The following is a 27,548-nucleotide window of genomic DNA, read 5'->3' on the forward strand; positions in this document are numbered from 1 at the left end:
GTCGCCAACGCGCGTGTCGCTACCGCGCGTGTCGCCAAAGCGCGTGTCGCTACCGCGCGTGTCGCTAACGCGCGTGTCGCTACCGCGCGTGTCGCCAACGCGCGTGTCGCTACCGCGCGTGTCGCCAACGCGCGTGTCGCCAACGCGCGTGTCGCCAAAGCGCGTGTCGCCAAAGCACGTGTCGCCAACGCGTCATTCTGTTTTCACTTTCCACAGTGCGAGCTTGTCTGTTACTCAATATCTACTCGGGGGTCAACTGTTCGCATGCCGATGTAATTCTGTCCATCTGGAAAACCGTGTCATCGCTATCCCCGTCGCTTCTACGAGCGCCCCGTGGTTGTACAGCGCACGGTGTCCGTGTGCTGTCTATAAATGTCGTTCGACTCCACGCCTCCGGATTTATCCGCGTGTGTGCTCTGGAGAAGGGTCGTTGGCCGAAACGTCGCCTGCTACATCTTGTTTCTCCTCTGAAGGCCACGGTGTTCTTAGTGAGAGTGCTGAGTTGTCATTGTTCGTTCCCTCCCCCGGCTCCCAGCGGTGGGGGTGTGTGGGGTGTGTGGGGGTGTGTGGGGGGGGGGGGGGGATTGTGGGTGTGGGGGGGTGTGTGGGGGGGGGGGATTGTGGGTGTGGGAGGGTGTGTGGGGGGTGGGTGTGTGTGTGTGGGGGGGTGAGTGGGGTGTGTGGGGTGTGTGGGGGGGTGTGTGGGGTGTGGGTGTGTGGGGGTGTGGGGGGGGTGTGGGGTGTGTGGGGGGTGTGTGGGGTGTGGGTGTGTGGAGTGTGGGTGTGTGGGGGTGTGGGGGGGGGTGTGGGGTGTGTGTGGGGGGTGGGTGTGTGGGGTGTGGGTGTGTGGGGTGTGGGTGTGTGGGGTGTGTGGGGGGGGTGTGGGGTGTGGGTGTGTGGGTGTGTGGGGTGTGGGAGTGTGGGGGGGTGTGTGGGGGGGTGTGTGGGTGTGTGGGGTGTGGGAGTGTGGGGGGGGGTGTATTGGGTGGGGCGGGAGGACACTCACATGCAGGACTTGTGGGTGCACGGCTGGAAGAGGGCGGAGATGGGGTGGGCGTAGCAGATGGGGCACAGGTCCTCCTCGTCCGTGGGCTGCGGCGACAACGCCACCGGCGGTCAGCGCCACCGGCGCCAGCGCCGAGAGCGGCGCCGCGGATTCCATCCCGTCCCGTTGTTGCCGCCCCGTTTATGTCGTCTCCCCGTCTGTGAGTCTCATCGGTTCTATCGGCCGTCTCCGTGACGGTCGCGACGTCAGCGAATCGACGATGATCGTGACGTCAGAAAATCGATAATGATCGTGACGTCAGCGAATCGACGATGATCGTGACGTCAGAAAATCGATAATGATCGTGACGTCAGCGAATCGAAAATTATTGTTACGTCAGATAATCGATAATGATCGTGACGTCAGCGAATCGACGATGATCGTGACGTCAGAAAATCGACGATGATCGTAACGTCAGATAATCGAAAATTATTGTTACGTCAGATAATCGATAATGATCGTGATGTCAGCGAATCGATAATGATCATGATGTCAGCGAATCGAAAATGATCGTGATGTCAGCGAATCGACGATGATCGTGACGTCAGAAAATCGACGATGATCGTAACGTCAGATAATCGAAAATTATTGTTACGTCAGATAATCGATAATGATCGTGATGTCAGCGAATCGATAATGATCATGATGTCAGCGAATCGAAAATGATCGTGATGTCAGCGAATCGACGATGATCGTGATGTCAGCGAATCGACGATGATCGTGATGTCAGCGAATCGACGATGATCGTGACATCAGAAAATTTATAATGATCATGACGTCAGCAAATCGATGATCATTGTGAATCCTGCCATGTCGAACCATCATCGCAATCACCACCACCACCACAATTACCACCATACCACTGCCGCCACCACGATCGTCACCACCACCACCAACCGACACCACCGGCCGCCGTACCGTGCTCGGGAGAAACAGGAAGTTGCGGTTACCATGGCAGCGGCGGCAGCTTGCTTGGTCTCGTCGCTGAGCCGAGCGATCATCTTCCTCACCTTCTCCACCTCCTCGCCGCTAACGAAGTCCACGTCTGTGGGGGGGCGAGGGGAGCGTTGTGCGGTTTGTTGTTGTGCGGTCCCGACGGGGTCTCACGGACTCCACGTACCCCACGGTCCCACCGACCCCACACAAACAACAACGCCGGTTCTCACGGCGGCGGTCCCAACGCAACTGCGGCGCGACGCGGTGCGGTGCCACGCGGTGTTCCACACAGCCGCGGGGTGCGGTGCTGTCCGGCGTTCCGGCAGAGTGCCGCGGTAGTGCGGTGCGCTAGTGTGGTGCCGTAGTGCGGTGTCCCACAGAGCAGTAGTGTGGTAGAGCAGTAGTGTGGTAGTGCAGTAGTGCAGTAGTGTGGTAGTGCGGTCGTGTGGTGCCATAGTCGGTGCCGTCGTGCTGGGCCACGGTGCCGCGTGGAGGTGCGATGGTGCGGTGGTGCGGTGGTACGGTGGTGCGGTGGTGCGATGTGGTGGTGCGGTGGTGCGATGCGGTGGTGTGGTGGTGCGGCCACCCACAGCTGCACAGGGAGAAGCGCTTGTCGGGCGTGGCTGCCCCCCGTGGGCGCTCCGGCTCGTGCGTCGTCTCCCCCAGCAGGTACTGGACGCAGCGCAGCTGGAAGCAGGGGTCGGCCAGCAGGGCGCGCGACGCCCTCTCCGCACTGTGACGCACAAACAAAGATCCCCCATATAGTCTTGACAGACTGCTGGGGCAAGTGCTGTTCGCGAGGGGGTGGGTGGCCAGCACCACGCCCGACAGCCTTTGTCTCCCCAGTGGCGATGTTTACACATCGCACCAGGTTCTCATTTGAGGCCGAGTCGACCTAGGGGAGGCCGAGGACCGGTTCAGATAATCGTCACTGGTGTTGGCCGTGAGCGGGAATCGAAACCAGATCGCTGGGTTCATAGCGCAGCGCGCTACCCGCTACACTACCGCTCCCACACACACATGTACACACACAGACACACACACACAGACACACGCACACACCCACACACAAACACACACACACACAGACACACACACACAGACACACACACCCACACACACACAGACACGCACACGTTTGTGTTGTTTTGTTTCCCGTTTGTAATCTCATTTGTTCTATTGGCCATATCCATAATAATCGTGTCATCAGTGAATCGATGATCGTGACGTCTGCGAATCGATACTCATTGTGACGTTAGTAAATCGATAATGATCGTGACGTCAGGGATTCGATAATGATTGTAACATCACGAAACGACGATCGTGTCGTTAGAAAATCGATAAGAATCGTGACGTCAGCAAGTCAATAAGCATAGTGACATCAGGAAATCACTAAAAATGGTGACGTCAGCGCGTGCCCGCACACGTCCGACAGGCCGTTGGGGCGAGCGGCGTTTTGCGAGCGCCCATCGAGGCCGGCACGGCGCACGCCCGGGAGCGGCGGTGTGGCCGCCCCACGCCCGGGGGGCGGGGTGCTCGTGTGGAGACAGCGCCCCGGGGGGCGGCATTCGACGTCGAGTCGACCCCGCTGGGAGGGCCACTGCCGGTGGCGGCCACGAGTGGGAACTCGTGTAACTCGCGTCGCCGGGTGAGCAATGAGCAGTGAGCCGCGCGAGCCGCCACCGCGTCGTCGAGGGCAGCGGCCCCCAACCTTGTGGGCACCAGGGGGGGGGGGGTCATCATTGGGTCTTTTCAAAGAAGCTCTCCAGCGACGTTTTTTTTAACTCATCGTGGCTCGGGGTTAGAGCTTGTGGGCTCACCAACACCGTGACTGAGACGAGCGCGCAGTGCGGGAGAGAGGCGCCAAGTGGTCAATAATAAAACAATGGGGGCGGGGGGCACGCGCGGACCCACCGCTCTCACCTCCTGCTGCTGTGCGGCCCCGTTCCTAACAGGCCACGGGCCGCTACCGGTCCGCGGCCCGGGCGTTGGGGAGCCCTGGTCTAGATTACAATAACAAACCCCCGGTGGTCGCCATGGGCACGACCTCCCATCGTGCCTTGCACGCACGCCACGTGACCTTCTCCATCCCCCCACGTCGCACGCACGGCGCTCTCAGCCTCGTCGCCTCCCACCGCACCGCCACTCCCCCACCGCACGCACGCGTGCGTTGGCACGCCGCAACGCGCTGGCGCGTGCCGGCGTGTTTGCACCTGCCCGCCCGCGATAACCGAGGCAGCGTGCGTCGGCCAAACGCGCCGACATTGGCACCGGCGACGGCAAGGACGCGGCAGGCAGCGTAACCCGGCGGGCGAGCGTCAAGAGACGGCCTTCAGAAGTAACGTGGGCCCGTGACGCTCTTCTTATTCCAGGGGGGGCCCTGGGTCACGAGGAAGAGTGCAGAGCCCAGATAATCATCGTCACCCTCAGGCCCGTGTTGGTCACGAGCGGTTATTTTTTTTTACCATGACCTTCATTTATCTGGCCTGGTGTGGTTCAGCGGTAAGGCCCAGTGGCTAACAATTGTAAAGGTCACACCCAATCGGAGGTGCGGGGGAAGTGAACAGCTAGTGTGCTATGGGTGGACTCGCCCCCGCCATAGGAACATGGCATTTCCACGACTGGCTCAGAGGGCTGTAAAGAGGAGATGCGGCACGGCCGACAGATCGCTCGACTTTGGCTCTCACATTCGTCGTTTTCTCGGAAAAATTCCAGCTCTGAGAATTTACAAAAAACCTTGCGCCCGCCTCTGCCGAGCCTCAAAACGCCACTGTGCAGCACGGCAAGTGGGCCAGTGCCGCCCTCCCCCGCGTGCGGTCACTCGAAGGCATCGCAGGAGGTCGCTCTGCGACGTCCGCTTCCGCCGGCCCCTTCTCTAACCCGGAGAGGGGTGGGGGGCAGCGGGGGGGGTCGAGCCGCTCGCAGAGAGAGCTCCGTGCCGATTCTACGTCTCGCGATGGTTCCCCTTACGTGATGCGAGAGCACGTTTTATTACCCTGCTCCGGGCGCCGCCCTCCAATAAACTGGTTTTCTGAAACAAACTAAACTATTTTTACTTGACAAACAATGCACAACGCTAAACGCCCCCATCCCACCCCAACAACAATTAATCTCGAAACTTTTTATTTTAGCAGGTAAGGCCCCACTGAGCTGTGAGCTCTTTTCAGAAGCGAGCTGGCGATCACAAATGATAGCTCAACGAAGTGGCTCATCATCGCGTGGACATTTATAGCAGCCAAGTACTCTAAAGGGACGATGATTCTAAATGTGGAGGGGGGGGGACCAGAGAAAAATCCACACCACCAAGGAGAGAGAGACACCGCAAACTCAACATATACAGCAGGCATCAGGGTCGGGATCAAACCCACAACTTCCTGCATACCAGGCGAGGCAGTTGACATCTCGCCGTGGTGGCGCCCCAAACCCCTCACGCGTTGCCGCAGAGCATTGTGGGTAAAGCGGTACGATCGGAGCGGATTTGCGATTCGTTTTGCCCCCCCAGCCCACGGGGCCGCGCGCACCCCGATGTCGCCCAGCGACGTCGAAAACCGGCGGAGGGAGTCGCCTCGCAGCCTACGGGTTCCAACCTCGGCGGTGGCGGCAGTCCCGCCTCACGGCAACAAGGGCCTGGGGGTTCGATTCCCCCTCGAGCTGCGTGGGCTTCCTCCGAGTCCTCTCCGTTCCTCCTCCCGTAGCCGAACCCACGCACGCGGTGCAACTGGCATCGGCCGAAACATTGCAAAAGCTCAAAAAAACTACCTGCAATTGACTCAATTGGGAATCACTCACAGCAGCAGCAGCAGCGCCAACATCGATTCCCCCCTACTGCGGAAACTGGGCAGGACCCTACTGAAAATGTGTCTTGAGGCTTTCCTGGGTAAACGAGTGAAATCATAATAATGGACACGTATGTACGCTGAACTTCTTTCGGGCCGCACGTAGCCGACCGTGCTGAATCGGAGGTGCGGGGGAAGGACAATGTGTGAAGTGATAATAGTCACACGACCACCTTGCTCTTTTCGACAACCCCCATCATCTCCGAACGGCACCTCATCACGCCGATGTCTCCGCTCCGAAGAGCGAGCGGAGGTCATCGCAACTCGCACGCGCGCGCCACGATTGCCATTGATCGGCACCGGCGGAGGCGCTCGCGTGTGCACGTGTGTGTGTGTGCCCACGTGCGTGTGTGTCTACGTGCGTGCGTATGAGCGTGTGCACGTGTGTGTGTGAGCGTGTCCACGTGCGTGTGTGTGTGCGAGCGTGTCCATGTGTGTGTGTGTATGAGCGTGTCCACGTGTGTGTGTGTGTATGAGCGTGTCCACGTGTGTGTGTGTGTGCGAGCGTGTCCATGTGTGTGTGTGTATGAGTGTGTCCACGTGTGTGTGTGTGTATGAGCGTGTCCACGTGTGTGTGTGTATGAGCGTGTCCACGTGTGTGTGTGTGTATGAGCGTGTCCACGTGTGTGTGTGTGTGTGCGAGCGTGTCCATGTGTGTGTGTGTATGAGCGTGTCCACGTGTGTGTGTGTGTATGAGCGTGTCCATGTGTGTGTGTGTATGAGTGTGTCCACGTGTGTGTGTGTGTGAGCGTGTGCACGTGTGTGTGTGTGTGTGCGAGCGTGTCCATGTGTGTGTGCGAGCGTGTCCATGTGTGTGTGTGTATGAGCGTGTGCACACGTGTGTGTGTGAGCGTGTGCACGTGTGTGTGTGTGTATGAGCGTGTCCATGTGTGTGTGTGTGTATGAGCGTGTCCGCGTGTGTGTGTGCGAGCGTGTGCACGTGCATGTGTATGAGCGTGTCCATGTGTGCGTGTGTGCGAGCGTGTCCACGTGCATGTGTGTGTGCGAGCGTGTCCACGTGCATGTGTGTGTGCGAGCGTGTCCATGTGTGTGTGTGTGTGAGCATGTCCACGCGAGCGCCCGCGCGTGTTAGCGTCGCTCCGAGACCGCGCAATTAGCCGTAGGCATGGGCTGAGAGGCAGAGCAGGAAAAACAAGTGCAGTGGGCTTTGCGGTTGCCTCCGTCGGCCTCAGTTCGGCGTCTGCAAAGTCGCGAGCCATAGACGCAAACCCAGCGTGGGACGATGATGCGCGTGGTCGCGAGCACGCGCGATTGTGTGTGGCGCCTTCATAGGTGTTACTCGTGAACAGCGGCGGTGTCGCGGTGAGCGCGCTGCGCTACGAACCCAGCGACCCGAGTTCGGTTCCCGCTCACGGCCAACACCGGCGAGTATTATCTGAACCGGTCCTGGGCCTCCCCTAGGTCGACTCGGCCTCAAATGAGTACCTGGCGCGGTGTGTAAACACCGCCACTGGGGAGACAAAGGTGGTCGGGTGTGGCAGTGCCCCCTATTTCTCACATGAGGGTCCTGCCGCTGCGTTGGGAAGTTTGGCCAATCGCGTTCACGAGAGAGTTGTGCTTCGTGTGAGAGGAGAACCCAGACATAGACTCACACTCAAACACTCACAAACGACAACGATCCCCCGTGTAGCCTGAACAGACTGTTGGGCAAGTGTTGTTAGCGAGCACCTATGACGATAAAAGGATGGATGGCCAGCACCACGCCCGGCCGCCTTTGTCTCCTCAGTGGCAATGCTTAGACACTACACCTGGTACCAATTTGAGGCTGAGTCGACGGAGGGGAGGCCCGGGACCAGTTGGATTATCGTCACTGGTGTTGTTGGCCGTGAGGAGGTACCGCTCCCCAATGATACTCACAAAGACAAAGCTCCCCCAGGATAGCTTTAATAGACTGATGGGACAAGGGCTGTTCGCGAGCAGCACCGATGAAGGTCGGAACGGCACACGAGGGGTGGGTGGCCAGCATTGCGCCCGGCTGAGACACACACTCACTCACAGGCACGTACACCAGTCACACCAACAAGCCAATTAACACATTGTAATGAAGAAAGATTCCCCCGAGAAGCTCTTGACGAGGAACGCTGCCCACGCGAGTAACGAGAAGTGGATTCGTACGTGCGCGTGTGTGTCGAGCTTATTTAGCACCGTATGTAGCCAACCGTGCTAATCGGATGTCGCGGAAGGACAGCAAACTAAACACAAACTCACCAAGGGCACTCGTACCTACAGCACCAGAATCGTTGACAGCCCTTCGTCGCCACGGTGGCTAGGAAATGTTAACCTCACCTGATATACAGGAGATTGTGGGTTCGATCCCGACCCTGATGCCTGCTGTATATTTGGAGTTTGCGGTGTCTCTCTCTCCCCATGACCGTGTGGATTTTTTTTATCCGTGTCATCCGGTTTTTCCTGCCACATTTAAAATCAACGTCACGCGTTCAGAGTGTTTGTCTGCTGGACACTTCCACGTGATAAGCCACTTTGTTGAGCCATCATTAGCGGCAGCCAGGTCGCATCTAGAGGTATCTCGCTCTGTGGGCCTTACCTGGTACAATAAAAAATAGTTTAGTTTAATCCACTGCTGGATGAAGGCCTCGCAATGGCTGTGGGCCATGGAGGCTGTTTGACCATACTTCACCACGCCCGTCAGTGTGGACTTTCTAAAATGGGTGCCAACCATCGTGGCGATGTTTTCACACCGCACCAGGAAACTAATTTGAGGCCGAGTCGACCTAGGGGGGAGGCCCAGGACCGGTTCAGATAACCGTCACTGGTGTTGGTGGCCGTGAGCGGGAATTGAACTCGGGTCGCTGGGTTCGTAGCGCAGCGCGCTAACCGCTACACCACCGCTTCCCACAAAACAATAAATACACACGCGGTCAAAGTGACTGCTGCTCACATAAGCATTGCGGTGGCGCTTATCTCTTCTCGACAGCCCTAAGCCAGTGGTGGAAATTCCACATTCTTATGGCGAGGGGCGAGTTTATCCATTGCACAACAGCTGTTGAAAATAATTTCCTTAGAACTGCTTGTTGTTGTTGTGTTTAATTTGTTGTCCTTCGCCCACACCTCTGATCAGCAGGGTTGGCGATGTATGGTGCAAAAGAAGAAGCTCAATGGAACATACATACACATATTGTTGACTTCCCCACAAAGCGGTACCTAATTTTACTGACCCCAGAGCTATGATGGGCTGAGTCAAACCCCCCAACCGGGATTTGAACTCGCAACCCCTGCGATTGCGAGCCGCTCGTCCAACCGCAGAGTCACCGGTCCGGTTCACGATTCTGAACGCTGGCTCCTCCCAACCTCACCAAGCCGACGGCACCAACAACAACAACAGCATCAGCACAGCTTGTGGCGTTCTACCACTGCGTGCGCCGCGCGTCCCCTGCGTGCCTGCGAGCGCGCGTGTGCGTGTGTGTGTTGTCAGGGCTCGTGTGCACAGCCGTGAAATTAAACGGGCGCGCCGGAGGTGAGCGAGCGGGTAAGCGAGCCAGCCGGTGGCGGCGGCGGCGGCGGTGTTGCTGCTGTTGATGGCGGTGGCTGTGCCGGTAGTGCTGGAAGGTGGTGGCAGTCATGCTGGTGGTGGCAATGCAAGTGGTGGTGGTGGCGGTGGTGGTGTTGGAAGGTGGTGGCAATGCAAGTGGTGGTGGTGGCGGTGGTGGCAATGCAAGTGGTGGTGGTGGCGGCGCTGGAAGGTGGTGGCTGGTGGTGGTTGCGTCTGCGGCAGTGCAGGCGGTAGGGGTGACGGTGGCGGCACACCTTGCCCCTCTGGGTTGCCACCTCTGAGGTCCACAAAACCGGGAGGGATCATGGGCAGAAGAGGAAGCTCTCACGACAGGGTGGGGGGGGGGGGTGACTAGTTGCCTCGCCGCTCTGACTGCACCGGCACAAATAACAAGACCGCCGTGTCGCGAGCACCTGCGCTGGTGCACTGCAGACGCACGATTAAACGGACAGGGGCGTCGCGGTGGCTAGGGGATGTTCACTCCCTCGCCTGGTACGCAGGAGGTCGTGGGTTCGAACCCGACCATGACGCCTGCTGTATATTTGAAGTTTGCGTGTCTCTCTCTCCGCGGTCGCGTGAATTTTTCCCCCGGGTCCTCGGGTTTTTCCCCCCACATTTAGAACCGACATCACACATTCAGAGTATTTGACCGCCATACATTTCCACGTGAAGATCAGCTGCTCTACATTTCCACGTTTTATTATTTTATTACTTCCCTTCTACGTGACTTTTCCGAAATAACCAAGAAGATGAATCCCTGCAGTCACGAAAGCTTTAAATGGAAATTTAAATCAGCCACTTTGTTGAGCTGTCATTTGTGATGACCAGGTCGCCTCTGAGAAAGAGCTACGCAGCTCAGTGGGTCTTACCTGGTAAAAATAAAAAAAAGTGTTAGAAATAGTTTCCAATGAGATCTGAAACGGCAGTGACGGCCGCTTCATCAACCCGTCCCTGGGAATAATCGCACCTCGACGGGACACGGCTGCCTCCTCGGTGCGACGAACATCCTGGGACAACCGGGGGACAGGTGGCAACCCCCCCTCTCTCCCCAGCACCCCGTGAGGGGGGGGGGTGGGTGGCGTGGGGGGGGCTACTTGCTGGGAGGAGATCGCTCCTCTCAAATTCTCATTTCGAGCTCCGCACCGCGCACAGCTGAGCCCCTCGCCACCGCCGCCTTGATTCCTCACGGAGCCACGAGCAGCGCGAGCGAGGGAGGGGAGCGCGCAGGAAGCGGCCGCTTGAAAGTACGCACGGCGGCAGCCGAACCGTGCCGGCGGTACGAATGGTCACCGGCGGTACAAATGTAATTATCGGTACAAACGTCACAACATGGCTGTTGATTGCTACCCAATAAAAATTAGGATTTTCATTGACCTCCCATGCGTTGCGAGTATTTGGCTGCTCTACATTTCCACGTGATGAGCCACTTCGTTGAGCTGTCATTTGTGATAGCCAGGCCGCTTCAGAAAAAGACCCGAGTGCGGCTTTACCTGGAAAAATAAAAAAACAATAGTTTATAGTTCAAGTAGAAATATATGTTTTTTTAACAGACGCAATTATGCAATCTCCAATTATTAGGTTCACTTTTTACTTTTCAAATTTTAATTCACGAGGGTCGTGGGCGCTGAGCCGGCACCGATGAGATCGCACCCCCGGGGGTCTCCCGCTCTAATTGCTCGCGACTCGAAGCGCCGAGTCCGGGCGGCGGCACAGTTGCCCCAACACTTGCCGTTTTCATTCGGCGCTTCCAAGGACACGGCGACGTTCACTCGGCGCGGGCGAGAAATCTGGGATTCCGTGTTGACCCGGGGTTTGGAGACGAGGGGGGTGTGGGCAGGGTAAGGGGGGAGCGAGTTGCTGGACGCGACGAGGGAGAGAGACGGCTTCAGCAGAGAAACAGATGCTGTGGGGGGGGGCGGTGGGGAGACAAACGCGGCTCCGCATCGATCGCGCGCGACGCGCTTGTGGCAAGAGCGCGAGCAGAGAGAGAGGCGGGCGATCCGAAACGCGGGCGGGCGGGCGTGATAAAAGCTAAAAGCCGAGTATCCGCCGCATCGGGGATAAGCGGATCACGGCGAGAGTACAAAACGGAGGCGGGAGAGGGGCGCCCAGAGAGACGGGGAAAGCGGCGGGGGGCGGAGGATGGGGAAGAGCGGAGGGGGGAGAGAGACGAGAGAAAAGGGGGCGGGGAGAGCGGAGAAGGCGAGGTCGCTGCTCTCACGGCACCGGGGCGGGGTTGCGACCCTGCGGCCCGGGTGACGAGCAAAGGGGGCGCGCGCGTGTGTGGAGGCGTCAACTCTTGGGCGGGGACGAGGGAGCGGAGTGCACGTCGTCAACATAGTGGACCCCCCACCCCAATGGCAGCTGTCTCTGTGTGAATGTACGGCAGCTATGGAAGGCGAGCCGGGATAAAAACGAGGTGGATGAGAAGAGGAGGAGGGTGGAGCGGTTTTGTAAAACTCGACGTCACCATGAAGAGCTCCCCGGCCAAGTGCCCGGGGAAGCGTTGAGTGTCCAATCTGTGCACACTCACGCGCACACTCACACACACACTCACGCGCACACTCCCGCGCACACTCACGCGCACACTCACGGGGGATTCAGCAGCTACGGAGGGCGGCGAAGAATATGGAACAAAATCTGAGGAGCAGAAACTCACACGGTCAGAGACGTCGTATCGAAGAAACAGCAGAGGGGGGGGAGGGGGGGGCAGGACGCGTCGTCACACGTTGCTGCAGCGCTTTCACGAGCGACGTGCTGATAGAATAAAATAAATAACAGAATTTTATATCATTATATCACCGGGGTCCCTGGGGCGGCGGCCGAATTATTGATGTCCTCCGCAGACCAATTAAGGGACTCAATTAGGGGATCTCTCCTCGGCTCGAGTGAAAAATTACGCGAATCTGAATTGTGGGGTGCGTGCAACGCACCAGAGAAACCCCCTCGCCAAGTCCGTCGCCTCGAACCCTCCCTCGACCGCGGCCCGGAGGGGGAGCGGCGAGGTGACGCGGCGGCCACCAGCTCCACGGGCGCACGGCGACAAGGGACGACGCGTCTCCCCGCACCTCCCGGCCCCCCGCGTCTCCCCGCGCCTCCCTGCCCCCCGCGTCTCCCCGCGCCTCCCGGCCCCCCGCGTCTCCCCGCGCCTCCCGGCCCCCCGCGCCTCGATCGGCCGCGGGAGGGAGGCGCTTTCTTTTCCACTCCCCCGGCTCGGCCGTCTCGGCGAGCCGCGGATCGTCACCAAACCGGGGCGCGTCTCCCGCCGTCAGCTTCTCCCGTCGACCGAGAGCGGAAGATGCGATTCACTCGTCGTTGGCCACGCGGAATCTCCAGACGATCGCGGACGGATTTGCCTTTGCGTGCGAGCGTGCGGGCGGGCGGCAAACCGACATCTCTCTCTCCCCCCGAGCCGCACCGCCGAGAGGCAGCGGCACATTCACGGGACTTTCACGGCGGCGGCAGAGATTATGCAAATGATCCTCATTATCTTAACTCGGATAAAATTCACAATCACTCCGAGCGCTCGCAAACGGCAAGCATGGCGGCGGCCACGGCGGCGTCAACAGGAGGTGCGTGCGTGCGCCGGCGTGGAGGTTGCGGTTCCCGGCATCGCGTTTGGAAGTCGCCGGGGAGGCAGAGCCTCGTTTCGCACGAAGCGTCGCGTCGGGCAGCCTGGCGGCACGACGGCTGCCCGGCGTGGCGCCAATTTCCCCCCACCCCACTACCGGCGCCAATCGTCGGCGACTTTTGGATCGCCACGCGCGTGGAGAGGAGGGGTGGGGGGACGGAGGGGGAGGTCGCGATCCGTTCCAAGAAGTGAATCCGGGCTGCTCAGCGGCTCAGAGACTCCGGTACCGGCACCGCCGAGATCTTGGGATCCGGCACGCATTTGCGTTCATGGGCACGGCCGACGGTTACGAGGAGATGGAGCGATGAAGCCGGCTCGTTCGCACGTGTCGCGCGGATCATTACATCTCAGGATCTCCCAAGTGGTGGGCGTGGAAACTTAGGGAGGCTTTCAATCAGCAGTGGATTAACCCTGGCCGATGATGCTGATTCAATGCCCTAAAACATTTGCGTTGCTAGGATACCACGAGAGCTCCAAACAGAGACGGCGGACTTGACTTAGACGGTTGCCGTGGTTACAGACGTGGCGATGCCTTGTCTGCACGCAGCGCGAGTTGTCAATCAAAGCGGTGGCCACGCCTCCAAGAGGAGGGGTGGCGGGGAGGGGGGGGGCGTTGGGGGGGGGTTGGGCTCTTGAGTGCTGAGAGACTCGTTAAGACCGGCACTGGCGGTCGATGGATCAAGTCCGATTAGCGAGAGGAGGGGACAGTGTTGTGGTGGCCAGAAACATCGTCGTCGTCGCCACTGGTACCGACACGTCCAGTAACGACACAACCAATCATCATCGCCATCGTCGTCACAACCAAGACACTTCCATTGTACTCGTCATCGACATCACCAACGTCGCGACCGACACGGCCGCCATCATCTTCATGATAGACCAGACCCACAATCATCGCCACCATCACCCCCAAGCCCAGCATCATCATCTTCGCTATCACTACAGAGGTGACCATCATCACCATCTGCATCAACATCACCTCCCCAACCGCCCCACCTCCTCCCATCTTGATTTCCCAGAAGCCTCGGCTGTCACCCCTCCCCCCGCTGTCCAGGTAAACACCTCCGCATCTCCACCCTGCCCCCCACCCTGCCGAACCTCCTAGGGCACATCGCCTGCATCCACAGCGCCAACGCTCTGCGCAGTGCAGGCTCCTCTCTCCCCCACGGCCGTGGGAAGAGACAGCGGCAACAGGCGGCAGTCACCCCTCCTTCACGTCGGACTCGCTCTGAGCGGCATCTCGCTCGCCGGGTCGAGCGGTGAGCTGGGTGAGTGGTGAGCGGTGAGCTGGGTGAGCGGTGAACTGGGTGAGCGGTGAGCTGGGTGAGTGGTAAGCTGGGTGAGTGGTGAGCGGTGAACTGGGTGAGTGGTGAGCGGTGAGCTGGGTGAGTGGTGAGCTGGGTGAGTGGTGAGCTGGGTGAGTGGTGAGCTGGGTGAGTGGTGAGCTGGGTGAGTGGTGAGCGGTGAACTGGGTGAGTGGTGAGATGGGTGAGTGGTGAGCTGGGTGAGTGGTGAGCTGGGTGAGTGGTGAGCTGGGTGAGTGGTGAACTGGGTGAGTGGTGAGCTGGGTGAGTGGTGAGCTGGGTGAGTGGTGAGCTGGGTGAGTGGTGAGCGGTGAACTGGGTGAGTGGTGAGATGGGTGAGTGGTGAGCTGGGTGAGTGGTGAGCTGGGTGAGTGGTGAACAGGGTGAGTGGTGAGCTGGGTGAGTGGTGAGCTGGGTGAGTGGTGAGTGGTGAGCTGGGTGAGTGGTGAGCTGGGTGAGTGGTGAGCGGTGAACTGGGTGAGCGGTGAGCTGGGTGAGTGGTGAGCTGGGTGAGTGGTGAGTGGTGAGCTGGGTGAGTGGTGAGCTGGGTGAGTGGTGAGCGGTGAACTGGGTGAGCGGTGAGCTGGGTGAGCGGTGAGCTGGGTGAGTGGTGAGCTGGGTGAGTGGTGAGCTGGGTGAGTGGTGAGCGGGTGAGTGGTGAACTGGGTGAGTGGTGAGCTGGGTGAGTGGTGAGCTGGGTGAGTGGTGAGCTGGGTGAGTGGTGAGCTGGGTGAGTGGTGAGCTGGGTGAGTGGTGAACTGGGTGAGTGGTGAGCGGTGAGCTGGGTGAGTGGTGAGCTGGGTGAGTGGTGAGCTGGGTGAGTGGTGAGCTGGGTGAGTGGTGAGCTGGGTGAGTGGTGAGCTGGGTGAGTGGTGAGCTGGGTGAGTGGTGAGCTGGGTGAGTGGTGAACTGGGTGAGCGGTGAGCTGGGTGAGTGGTGAGCGGTGAGCTGGGTGAGTGGTGAGCTGGGTGAGTGGTGAGTGGTGAACTGGGTGAGTGGTGAGCTGGGTGAGTGGTGAGCTGGGTGAGTGGTGAGCGGTGAGCTGGGTGAGTGGTGAGCTGGGTGAGTGGTGAGCTGGGTGAGTGGTGAGCGGTGAACTGGGTGAGCGGTGAGCTGGGTGAGTGGTGAGCTGGGTGAGTGGTGAGCGGTGAACTGGGTGAGCGGTGAGCTGGGTGAGTGGTGAGCTGGGTGAGTGGTGAGCGGTGAGCTGGGTGAGTGGTGAACTGGGTGAGTGGTGAGCGGTGAGCTGGGTGAGTGGTGAGCTGGGTGAGTGGTGAGCGGTGAACTGGGTGAGTGGTGAGCGGTGAGCTGGGTGAGTGGTGAGCTGGGTGAGTGGTGAGTGGTGAGCTGGGTGAGTGGTGAGCTGGGTGAGTGGTGAGTGGTGAGCTGGGTGAGTGGTGAGCTGGGTGAGTGGTGAACTGGGTGAATGGTGAGTGGTGAGCTGGGTGAGTGGTGAGCTGGGTGAGTGGTGAGCTGGGTGAGTGGTGAGCTGGGTGAGTGGTGAGTGGTGAGCTGGGTGAGTGGTGAGCGGTGAGCTGGGTGAGTGGGAGGTGAGCTGGGTGAGTGGTGAGCGGTGAGCTGGGTGAGTGGTGAGCTGGGTGAGTGGTGAGCTGGGTGAGCTGGGTGAGTGGTGAGCTGGGTGAGTGGTGAGCTGGGTGAGTGGTGAGCGGTGAGCTGGGTGAGTGGTGAGCTGGGTGAGTGGTGAGCTGGGTGAGTGGTGAGCGGTGAGCTGGGTGAGTGGTGAGCTGGGTGAGTGGTGAGTGGTGAGCTGGGTGAGTGGTGAGTGGTGAGCTGGGTGAGTGGTGAGTGGTGAGCTGGGTGAGTGGTGAGCTGGGTGAGTGGTGAGTGGTGAGCTGGGTGAGTGGTGAGATGGGTGAGTGGTGAGCTGGGTGAGTGGTGAGTGGTGAGCTGGGTAAGTGGTGAGCTGGGTGAGTGGTGAGCTGGGTGAGTGGTGAACTGGGTGAGTGGTGAACTGGGTGAGTGGTGAGAGGTGAACTGGGTGAGTGGTGAGCTGGGTGAGTGGTGAGCGGTGAGCTGGGTGAGCGGTGAGCTAGGTGAGTGGTGAGCGGTGAGCTGGGTGAGTGGTGAGCTGGGTGAGTGGTGAGCTGGGTGAGTGGTGAGCTGGGTGAGTGGTGAGCGGTGAGCTGGGTGAGCGGTGAGCTGGGTGAGTGGTGAGCTGGGTGAGCGGTGAGCTGGGTGAGTGGTGAGCGGTGAGCTGGGTGAGTGGTGAGCTGGGTGAGTGGTGAGCTGGGTGAGTGGTGAGCGGTGAGCTGGGTGAGTGGTGAGCTGGGTGAGTGGTGAGCTGGGTGAGTGGTGAGCTGGGTGAGTGGTGAGCGGTGAGCTGGGTGAGTGGTGAGCTGGGTGAGCTGGGTGAGTGGTGAGCTGGGTGAGTGGTGAGCTGGGTGAGTGGTGAGCTGGGTGAGTGGTGAGTGGTGAGCTGGGTGAGCTGGGTGAGTGGTGAGCTGGGTGAGTGGTGAGTGGTGAGCTGGGTGAGTGGTGAGCTGGGTGAGTGGTGAACTGGGTGAGTGGTGAACTGGGTGAGTGGTGAGAGGTGAACTGGGTGAGTGGTGAGCTGGGTGAGTGGTGAGCTGGGTGAGTGGTGAGCTGGGTGAGCGGTGAGCTAGGTGAGTGGTGAGCGGTGAGCTGGGTGAGTGGTGAGCTGGGTGAGTGGTGAGCTGGGTGAGTGGTGAGCTGGGTGAGTGGTGAGCGGTGAGCTGGGTGAGCGGTGAGCTGGGTGAGTGGTGAGCTGGGTGAGCGGTGAGCTGGGTGAGTGGTGAGCGGTGAGCTGGGTGAGTGGTGAGCTGGGTGAGTGGTGAGCTGGGTGAGTGGTGAGCTGGGTGAGTGGTGAGCTGGGTGAGTGGTGAGCGGTGAGCTGGGTGAGTGGTGAGCTGGGTGAGTGGTGAGCTGGGTGAGTGGTGAGCTGGGTGAGTGGTGAGCGGTGAGCTGGGTGAGTGGTGAGCTGGGTGAGTGGTGAGCTGGGTGAGTGGTGAGCGGTGAGCTGAGTGAGTGGTGAGCTGGGTGAGTGGTGAGTGGTGAGCTGGGTGAGCTGGGTGAGTGGTGAGCTGGGTGAGTGGTGAGTGGTGAGCTGGGTGAGTGGTCAGCTGGGTGAGTGGTGAGCTGGGTGAGTGGTGAGCGGTGAGCTGGGTGAGTGGTGAGCTGGGTGAGCGGTGAACTGGGTGAGTGGTGAGTGGTGAGCTGGGTGAGTGGTGAACTGGGTGAGTGGTGAGCGGTGAGCTGGGTGAGTGGTGAGCTGGGTGAGTGGTGAGCTGGGTGAGTGGTGAGCGGTGAGCTGGGTGAGTGGTGAGCTGGGTGAGTGGTGAGCGGTGAGCTGGGTGAGTGGTGAGCTGGGTGAGTGGTGAGCGGTGAACTGGGTGAGTGGTGAGCTGGGTGAGTGGTGAGCTGGGTGAGTGGTGAACGGTGAGCGGTGAGCTGGGTGAGTGGTGAGCTGGGTGAGTGGTGAGCGGTGAGCTGGGTGAGTGGTGAGCTGGGTGAGTGGTGAGCTGGGTGAGTGGTGAGCTGGGTGAGTGGTGAGCTGGGTGAGTGGTGAGCTGGGTGAGTGGTGAGCTGGGTGAGTGGTGAGTGGTGAGCTGGGTGAGCTGGGTGAGTGAGTGGTGAGCCGGGTGAGCTGGGTGAGTGAGTGGTGAGCTGGGTGAGCTGGGTGAGTGAGTGGTGAGCTGGGTGAGCTGGGTGAGTGAGTGGTGAGCTGGGTGAGTGAGTGGTGAGTGGTGAGCTGGGTGAGCTGGGTGAGTGAGTGGTGAAGCTGGGTGAATGAGTGGTGAGCTGGGTGAGTGAGTGGTGAGCTGGGTGAGTGAGTGGTGAGCTGGGTGAGCTGGGTGAGTGAGTGGTGAGCTGGGTGAGTGAGTGGTGAGCTGGGTGAGTGAGTGGTGAGCTGGGTGAGTGAGTGGTGAGCTGGGTGAGTGAGTGGTGAGCTGGGTGAGTGGTGAGCTGGGTGAGCTGGGTGAGCGAGTGGTGAGCTGGGTGAGTGAGTGGTGAGCTGGGTGAGCGAGTGGTGAGCTGGGTGAGTGGTGAGCTGGGTGAGTGAGTGGTGAGCTGGGTGAGTGAGTGGTGAACTGGGTGAGCTGGGTGAGTGGTGAGCTGGGTGAGTGGTGAGCTGGGTGAGTGAGTGGTGAGTGGTGAGCTGGGTGAGCGAGTGGTGAGCTGGGTGAGTGAGTGGTGAGTGGTGAGCTGGGTGAGTGAGTGGTGAGTGGTGAGCTGGGTGAGCTGGGTGAGTGAGTGGTGAGCTGGGTGAGCTGGGTGAGTGAGTGGTGAGTGGTGAGCTGGGTGAGTGAGTGGTGAGTGGTGAGCTGGGTGAGCTGGGTGAGTGAGTGGTGAGCCGGGTGAGCTGGGTGAGTGAGTGGTGAGCTGGGTGAGCTGGGTGAGTGAGTGGTGAGCTGGGTGAGCTGGGTGAGTGAGTGGTGAGCTGGGTGAGTGAGTGGTGAGTGGTGAGCTGGGTGCGTGAGTGGTGAGTGGTGAGCTGGGTGAGCTGGGTGAGTGAGTGGTGAGCTGGGTGAGCTGGGTGAGTGAGTGGTGAAGCTGGGTGAATGAGTGGTGAGCTGGGTGAGTGAGTGGTGAGCTGGGTGAGTGAGTGGTGAGCTGGGTGAGCTGGGTGAGTGAGTGGTGAGCTGGGTGAGTGGTGAGCTGGGTGAGCTGGGTGAGCGAGTGGTGAGCTGGGTGAGTGAGTGGTGAGCTGGGTGAGCGAGTGGTGAGCTGGGTGAGTGGTGAGCTGGGTGAGTGAGTGGTGAGCTGGGTGAGTGAGTGGTGAACTGGGTGAGCTGGGTGAGTGGTGAGCTGGGTGAGTGGTGAGCTGGGTGAGTGAGTGGTGAGTGGTGAGCTGGGTGAGCGAGTGGTGAGCTGGGTGAGTGAGTGGTGAGTGGTGAGCTGGGTGAGTGAGTGGTGAGTGGTGAGCTGGGTGAGCTGGGTGAGTGAGTGGTGAGCTGGGTGAGCTGGGTGAGTGAGTGGTGAGTGGTGAGCTGGGTGAGTGAGTGGTGAGTGGTGAGCTGGGTGAGCTGGGTGAGTGAGTGGTGAGCTGGGTGAGCTGGGTGAGTGAGTGGTGAGTGGTGAGCTGGGTGAGTGAGTGGTGAGTGGTGAGCTGGGTGAGCTGGGTAAGTGAGTGGTGAGTGGTGAGCTGGGTGAGCTGGGTGAGTGAGTGGGGGTGTTTGTGGGGGGGGGAGGGGCCCACGCAGGCCGAGCGAAGCCACCGGCGGGGGAGGCAGAGAGAGTGGGACGGGAAACAACAACTAAATAAATAAATAATCCGTCCCCGCGAGAAGCCCCCCGCGGTGCCGCCCCCCCGCCCACTCCCCGGCCCGCGACAACTACGCCGCTCGCTCGCTCCCCGCGGGTCCACCTCGTCGCGGGCAACGCCGTCAGCCACGCGGCTCCGTGGGTGCACACGGGGGGCCACACGCGGCGCCCCCAACGCTCCCGAGGAATTTCTCGTTTCTCTCGACGGAGCCGCCAGGTGCTCCGCCGACGTCGACGGTGCTCGGCTCGTTAACTACTTTAATTGGGAGCCAGCTCGTCGCGTGGCAACGGAGGGAGCCCATGGGAGGGAGAGAACGCCGGGCCGTGAGAAGAGGAGCAGTGCGCAGGTGAGCGAGCGCTCGCGACTTCCTCGTCTGCCTGTACCCCGTACACCCCACTACCCGTACACCCCACCACCCGCACACCCCACCACCCGCACACCCCACCACCCGCACACCCCACCACCCGCACACCCCACCACCCGCACACCCCACCACCCGCACACCCCACCACCCGCACACCCCACCACCCGCACACCCCACCACCCGCACACCCCACACCCGCACACCCCACCACCCGCACACCCCACCACCCGTACACCCCACCACCCGTACACCGCAAGTAGCACCACCACCACCCGCACACCCCACCACCCACACACCCCACCACCCGCACACCCCACCACCCGCACACCCACACACCCCACCACCCGCACACCCCACACCCGCACACCCCACCACCCGCACACCCCACCACCCGCACACCCCACCACCCGCACACCCCACCACCCGCACACCCCACCACCCGCACACCCCACACCCACACCCCACCACCCGCACACCCCACCACCCGCACACCCCGCCACCCGCACACCCCGCCACCCGCACACCCCACCACCCACACACCCTACCACCCGCACACCCCACCACCCGCACACCCCACCACCCACACACCCTACCACCCGCACACCCCACCACCCGCACACCCCACCACCCGCACACCCCACCACCCGCACACCCACACACCCCACCACCCGCACACCCCACACCCGCACACCCCACCACCCGCACACCCCACCACCCGCACACCCCACCACCCACACACCCCACCACCCGCACACCCCACCACCCGCACACCCACACACCCCACCACCCGCACACCCCACACCCGCACACCCCACCACCCGCACACCCCACCACCCGCACACCCCACCACCCGCACACCCCACCACCCGCACACCCCACCACCCGCACACCCCACACCCACACCCCACCACCCGCACACCCCACCACCCGCACACCCCGCCACCCGCACACCCCGCCACCCGCACACCCCACCACCCACACACCCTACCACCCGCACACCCCACCACCCGCACACCCCACCACCCACACACCCTACCACCCGCACACCCCACCACCCGCACACCCCACCACCCGCACACCCCACCACCCGCACACCCACACACCCCACCACCCGCACACCCCACACCCGCACACCCCACCACCCGCACACCCCACCACCCGCACACCCCACCACCCGCACACCCCACCACCCGCACACCCCACCACCCGCACACCCCACACCCACACCCCACCACCCGCACACCCCACCACCCGCACACCCCGCCACCCGCACACCCCGCCACCCGCACACCCCACCACCCGCACACCCCACCACCCGCACACCCCGCCACCCGCACACCCCACCACCCGCGCAGGTAAAACTACCACCAACATTTGCTCCGACACTTACACTGGCGAAGGCGCCGACAGCTGCTGCCGCTCCCCAGGGCATCCTGACCGAGCCGCAAAGGTTACAGCGTAGCCGGGGAAACCGACTCCGACAACGCAGTCGATCACGAGCGGGCGACGAGTTGGAACATGATCCTCCCGGCGCCGCTCCTGCTGCTGCTGCTCGGCCACGTCCGCGACGAGGGGTCCCCGGGGGGGCCGCGGCGTCCGTGGCGCTGCCCGCGCCGCTGCGTGTGCGCCGGCGACATCCTCGACTGCGGCGGCCGGAGCCTGTCGGACGACGAGGCGCCGGCCCGCGTGCCCGACCGCTTCCACGCGCTCGACCTGAGCGGCAACGCGCTGACGCTCTTCCCGCCGTTCCTGTTCGCCGCGGGCGACGGCGCGGCGCTGGCGAGGGCGGCCCGCGTGGCGCTGGCGCGGAACCGCATCTCGGCGCTGGTTCCGGGGCTGCTGGGCCGGGCGGTGCCGCGCGCCGAGCGGCTCGACCTCTCGCTCAACGCGCTGCGCGAGATTCCCCGCGACGCGTTCGCCGGGCTGGCGCGCCTGCGCTCGCTGGAGCTGCAGGGCAACGAGATCGCCCGGCTGCTCCGCGGCGCCTTCAGGGGCCTCCCGGCCCTGCGCCGCCTCTACCTGGGCGCCAACCGCCTGCGCTCGCTGCCCGTGCTGCCCGTGCTGCGCGCGGCGCCCTCGCTGGCGCTGCTCGACCTCAGCTCTAACCGCGCCCGCGCCTTTCCGTCGGCGCCGCCGTCCGCGCGGCTCCGCGCCGCCGCCGTGTTCCTGCACGGGAACCCCTTCGCGTGCGGGTGCCGGCTCGCTCGAGCGCTGGCGGCGCTGCGCGGCGCCGCCTACCGGCCGGTGCTCGAGCACTGGCCGGACTTCCGCTGCCTCGACGGGTCAGTCGACGGCGACGGCGCCGGCAGGGTGAGGGACATGGCGGAGTTTCTGCCCGACGACGGCGCCGCCGGGCCCGGCTGGAAATCGCCGTGCGCCGGGCGGCACGGGCCGCTCGCCCGACCGCTGCTCCGCCACGCGGCGCGCGCCGGCGCCAATGTCTCCCTGAGCTGCCCGGCGACGGCGGCGCTCCCGGCGGGTGGCCGAGAACCGGCGAGCGTCGAGTGGGTGACTCCGGACAACGAGACCGTGGGCGGCACTTCGCTCGTCTCGGGGAGCGTCGGCGGCCGGGAGACGGCGACCACCAGGAGGCGCGTGGCGGTGGTGGCGGCGGCGCACGGCCATGGCACCGGCCGGTTGCTGATCATTGGCGCGGTGACCTCCGACTCGGGGGTTTACTCGTGCCGGCACCGCCCTGGCGGAGCCGCGGCTCGCGTGCGGCTCACGGTGGCTGCGCGCCGCAACGACGAGAACTACTACGACGACGACGACAACTACGACGACGACAACAACTACGACGACGACGACGAGAACGAGCCGGCAGAGCCCGAGGTCGCCGAAGCTTCCGCCTCGTTCTCCACGCTCGTCACCATGCTCGCCGTGTGCGCCGCCAGCCTCCTGCTGGTGCTGGCGTACGTCTTCCTCACGCCCTGCCCGTGCCGCCACCGCCGCCTCTGCTGCCCGTGCCGCCGCGGGCGCTACGGCGGGGCCTTCGACTTCATCCCGGAGGCCGTCGCTCCGTTCCCGCCGGAGCCGAGCGCGGAGCTCCGCGCCGGAGCGCCGGCGGTGCGGCACGTGGCCTTCCTGGAGCCGTCACCTGGCGCCGCCGGTTGCTAGGAAACAGCCCGTGTATCCGATCTGCGTCTCCCGTGGTTAAAACCAGCTTCTCAAACGGCCGTTCCGCTCGGTTCCGGACTTAATTTAGTTTCTCAAGTCCGGCTCTGAAAGTTGAAGCAAGCGACCAAGTTAACTCTCGCTGCGCAGAGCAGCTGGGAGAAAAGCGCCGATCACCTTACTGGGTGTGGACCAGAGGTCACTCAAAGGTGGCTCCGCAATAGCCACTTCCTGCGGCCCGTGTCCACCGTGTACACGTCTATGGGACACTATGTGAGTCTCTCGTCCTGAATGTGACTCTATGGGTCTCTGTGCGAGTCTATGGTTCTGAATGTGAATCTATGGGTCTCTGTGCGAGTCTATGGTGGGGTCACGGTACTGCTCAGCGAGAGTTCCGGGACAAAGGTGGGAGGCAATGTGAGAGCGGTGCGTGCAACCACGTGGCTCAACCCCGTCTCCCCCTCTCTCTCTCTCCGCCTCTCATGCCGCGTCGCTCTCAAGTCCCCCAAGCTCCATGTCGCTCCTCGAGCGACGCTTGACAAACGCACGGAGTGATGGAACAGGCGCGCAAGTCCTCCCGGCGAGGCGGCAGAGAGGACGGGCCACTGGGGGGGGGGGGGAGAGGAAGGCGCGCGCGTCTGTGGCGCCCACCAACGTCGCACGCGTCCCACGTGTCCACCGTGTCCACCGCTCGCCAGGCACGAACAATAGCGTCTCTCTCCCTCCCTCCCTCCCTCCCCGGGGCCTCCCGTCTCCATGGCCAACAAGTGTCGCTTCACGCCGAACAAAGCGCGCAACAAGACAGCGACAGCGCCACCGGACGGCGCGTGCGTACGAGGGGGCGCGGGGTTGGAGGGGGGGGGGGGCGTGCGCGTGCGGGTAACCGTGACGACGATTGTTGTAGCGGCGCAGTGGCCGCGGGAAAGCAACGTTTCTGGGGAGGTCGTCTCCCCCGCGCGAGAGCCTCGCCCGCAGCTGCCGGCGGCCGCCACTTCCGGCGGCCGCGACGACGCGAACCGCAGGACAAGCGTCCGCGGCTCACCGCGCCCAGCGCCGGCCAAACCGCCGCTCCTCACCGCGCCCCGCCGATCGCCGCCTCGGCATCCGTCGGTTTAGAGGCGGAAGGGGGCGGCGCTTGAACGTCGGACACGGAGGGAACAACGGGGCCGCTCGGTGGCCACGGCAGCCGTGGGGCGACTGGGGAGGGTTTGGGTCGTCAAGGCGACCCACCCCGCGGCAGCGCTCAACGCCGCATTGGCACCTCACCTCGGACAAATTCCGTCTCCGGGAACAAAAAAAAATATCGATTTGGGCGACTACCACGGCGCGACGGACGTGTGCCGAGCGGCTGCCGCAAGCGCCGCCCCCTGCTGCGTTGTCCTTCCCCCGCGCCTGCGATTGGCCACGCATGGCACGAAAGAAGTCCAACATAAACACATACACACACACACACGCACGCACACACACACGTACGCACACACACACACGTATGTACGTACGGACCACAGGTCGATGGAGGGAACCTCCCGATGAGTATCTCTGTGACATCTGCCCGCCTGCGCCGCCCTGTGAAGATTTACCAACGGCTTCTTCGTTCTTCGTCTCGGGACGACACAAAGCGTACGACCGGGGTGGGGGGGGGGGTAGCACCTGAATATTTAATTATTTAGTCCACACGACCCTCAACGATTGCAGCCAATTCCTGGGACCCTGCACCCCACACCACACCACCCCCATCGTGTCCGCTCCCCCACCCCTCGCGGTTGCTTTGTTCTCCTCTCTGCGTCCCCCTCTCGCGAACTAATTAAACGCCCTGCGGACCCCACCGCGCGACCCCACTCATCGCGCTCTTTGGTGGCCCGAGCGAGCCACCAAGCCAGCCACCAAGCCAGCCACCAAGCCAGCCACCAAGTCAGCCACCAAGTCAGCCACCAAGTCAGCCACCAAGTCAGCCACCAAGCCAGCCACCAAGCCAGCCACCAAGCCAGCCACCAAGCCAGCCACCAAGTCAGCCACCAAGCCAGCCACCAAGTCAGCCACCAAGCCAGCCACCAAGCCAGCCACCAAGCCAGCCACCAAGTCAGCCACCAAGTCAGCCACCAAGTCAGCCACCAAGTCAGCCACCAAGCCAGCCACCAAGTCTATGATTCTGTTTGTGACTATATGGGTCTCTGTGTCAGTCTCTGGTTCTGTATGTGACTCTATGGGTCTCTGTGCAAGTCTATGGTTCTGTTTGTGACTATATGGATCTCCGTGCGAGTCTATGGTTCTGTTTGTGACTCTATGGGTCTCTGTGTCAGTCTCTGGTTCTGTATGTGACTCTATGGGTCTCTGTGCAAGTCTATGGTTCTGTTTGTGACTATATGGGTCTCTGTGCAAGTCTATGGTTCTGTATGTGACTCTATGGGTCTCTGTGCAAGTCTATGGTTCTGTTTGTGACTATATGGGTCTCTGTGCAAGTCTATGGTTCTGTATGTGACTCTATGGGTCTCTGTGCAAGTCTCTGGTTCTGTATGTGACTCTATGGGTCTCTGTGCAAGTCTATGGTTCTGTATGTGACTCTATGGGTCTCCGTGCAAGTCTATGGTTCTATTTGTGACTATATGGGTCTCTGTGCAAGTCTCTGGTTCTGTATGTGACTCTATGGGTCTCTGTGCAAGTCTATGGTTCTGTTTGTGACTATATGGGTCTCCGTGCGAGTCTATGTTTCTGTAGGCGACTCTATGGGTCTCTGTGTGAGTCTATGGTTCTGTTTGTGAGTCTATGGGTCTCTGTGCGAGTCTATGGTTCTGTATGTGACTCTATGGGTCTCTGTGCAAGTCTATGGTTCTGTAGGTGACTCTATGGGTCTCTGTGTGAGTCTATGGTTCTGTAGGTGACTCTATGGGTCTCTATGCGAGTCTATTGTTCTGTAGGTGACTCTATGGGTCTCTGTGTGAGTCTATTGTTCTGTAGGTGACTCTATGGGTCTCTGTGTCAGTCCATGGTTCTGTTTGTGACTATGGGTCTCTGTGCAAGTCTATGGTTCTGTTTGTGACTCCATGGGTCTCTGTGTGAGTCTATGGTTCTGATTGTGACTCTATGGGTCTCTGTGTGACTCTATGGTTCTGTATGTGACTCTATAAGCCTGAAATTGTCCATGCCAGGTCGTTGTTATTTTTTTATTAAACCTCACAACACTGCCGGTCCACTCCGTGTGAAATGAGAAGCCAGCCGATTGTTGTTTTTGTCAACTAAAGATGACCAAAGTTGCCATGGCGACCCCGAACGTATGGACGCGCCGTCACGGTAACCGCGCAGTTGCGGGCGGTGGCGACGAGGGCCGGGTGCATTAGCGGTCCCGGCCGCGCGGGTTGATCGGTGCCGCTCTCCACGCGGCGTTCTGCACGACGTCCGACGTTTCGCTCCAGAAGCTCCCGGGAGCTCCTCCATAGCGCACACATCCAAACGGAGCCGTGCCTTCGCTCTCACCATCAACCCCATCACCTACGCTTGTGCACCCTGCACTCTGGAGTCGCCTTGTAGCCTTATTCCATATTGTTTTTGTATTCAATCATTCTTGAATCTTTCAAAAGCCACTTTTAAAGTATTCCGCCGGTAGGCCACGCGACTCGACGTGGCCCAGGCCGCCCGTGTCTCGTCGGCCGCGTGCCGTCTCATGGCGGTAGGCGAGGGGAGGGGTGGGGGGGGAGGGGTGGGGGGGGAGGGGTGGGGGGGGAGGGGTGGGGGGGGGAGGGGTGGGGGGGGCGGCCCGTGACGCGCGGACGCAAGGAATCGTCAACTCGACAGCTCCGTCGCGGAGAAACCGTTCCATTCTCGTGCTTCGTGCCACCGAAGCGACACGTGGTTTTTTATGGCGAGCGACCCTCGCGGCCCGATACGGTGTGCTGCTGCAAGGCTTGACACCCAGCAAGTGGACAGACAAATAATTGTATGCACACAGTGCATCATCCACCCAGAAACACGCACACACCGCTCAAGGCACAACACACCTTAACACATAATGAAACAGAGATCCTCCATATTATGTGGTTGCTGGGATATGCAAGGGGGCGACGGTGTGGTCAGCGCCACGCCTGGCTGCCGTGGTTTTCAAATTGCTCGTGCGAACACACCGCGTCAGAATGGGTTCAGATGCCACGTGCAACTGATGTCACAGAGCCTTAGCCGGGAATCAAACTCAGGTTTCGCCAGGTTGGTCGTGTTGTGTGCCAACTGCTGCGCCAACGCAAGACAAAGATGCAAAGATACGCAACACACAGGCACTCAAAAGATACGCGCACACAGATGTACACAAAAAGACAAAGATCCCCCGTACAGCCTTTAACAGACTGCTGGGGCAAGTGCTGTTAGCGAGCACCGATGAAGGCCGGCACGGCACACGAGAGGGTGGGTGGCCAGCACCACGCCTTTGTCTCCCCACACCGTACATAGCCAACCGTGCTAATCGGAGGTGAGGCTGGGTCGACCTAGGGGAGGCCCAGGACCGATTTCCTGGTGTTGGCCATGAGCGGGAATCAAACTCGGGTCCCCGGGGTCGG

General features: G+C 61.4%; 1 protein-coding gene across 1 annotated transcript in view; it reads right to left on the reverse strand.

The window, feature by feature from the left end:
- The window catches only part of RNF123 (ring finger protein 123), a 73,442-nt gene that overhangs the window by 2,718 nt on the left and 43,176 nt on the right, over nucleotides 1–27,548 (reverse strand). Inside the window, exons 36-38 of the mRNA XM_078872517.1 lie at nucleotides 2,572–2,714; nucleotides 1,996–2,090; nucleotides 1,007–1,092 (exon numbers count right to left, since the gene is read on the reverse strand). Coding sequence (XP_078728643.1) covers nucleotides 1,007–1,092; nucleotides 1,996–2,090; nucleotides 2,572–2,714 — 324 coding nt within the window. The remainder of the gene's footprint in view (nucleotides 1–1,006; nucleotides 1,093–1,995; nucleotides 2,091–2,571; nucleotides 2,715–27,548) is intronic.

Source organism: Lampetra fluviatilis, chromosome 34 (assembly GCF_964198595.1).
Source record: "Lampetra fluviatilis chromosome 34, kcLamFluv1.1, whole genome shotgun sequence".
Lineage (NCBI taxonomy): Eukaryota > Metazoa > Chordata > Hyperoartia > Petromyzontiformes > Petromyzontidae > Lampetra > Lampetra fluviatilis.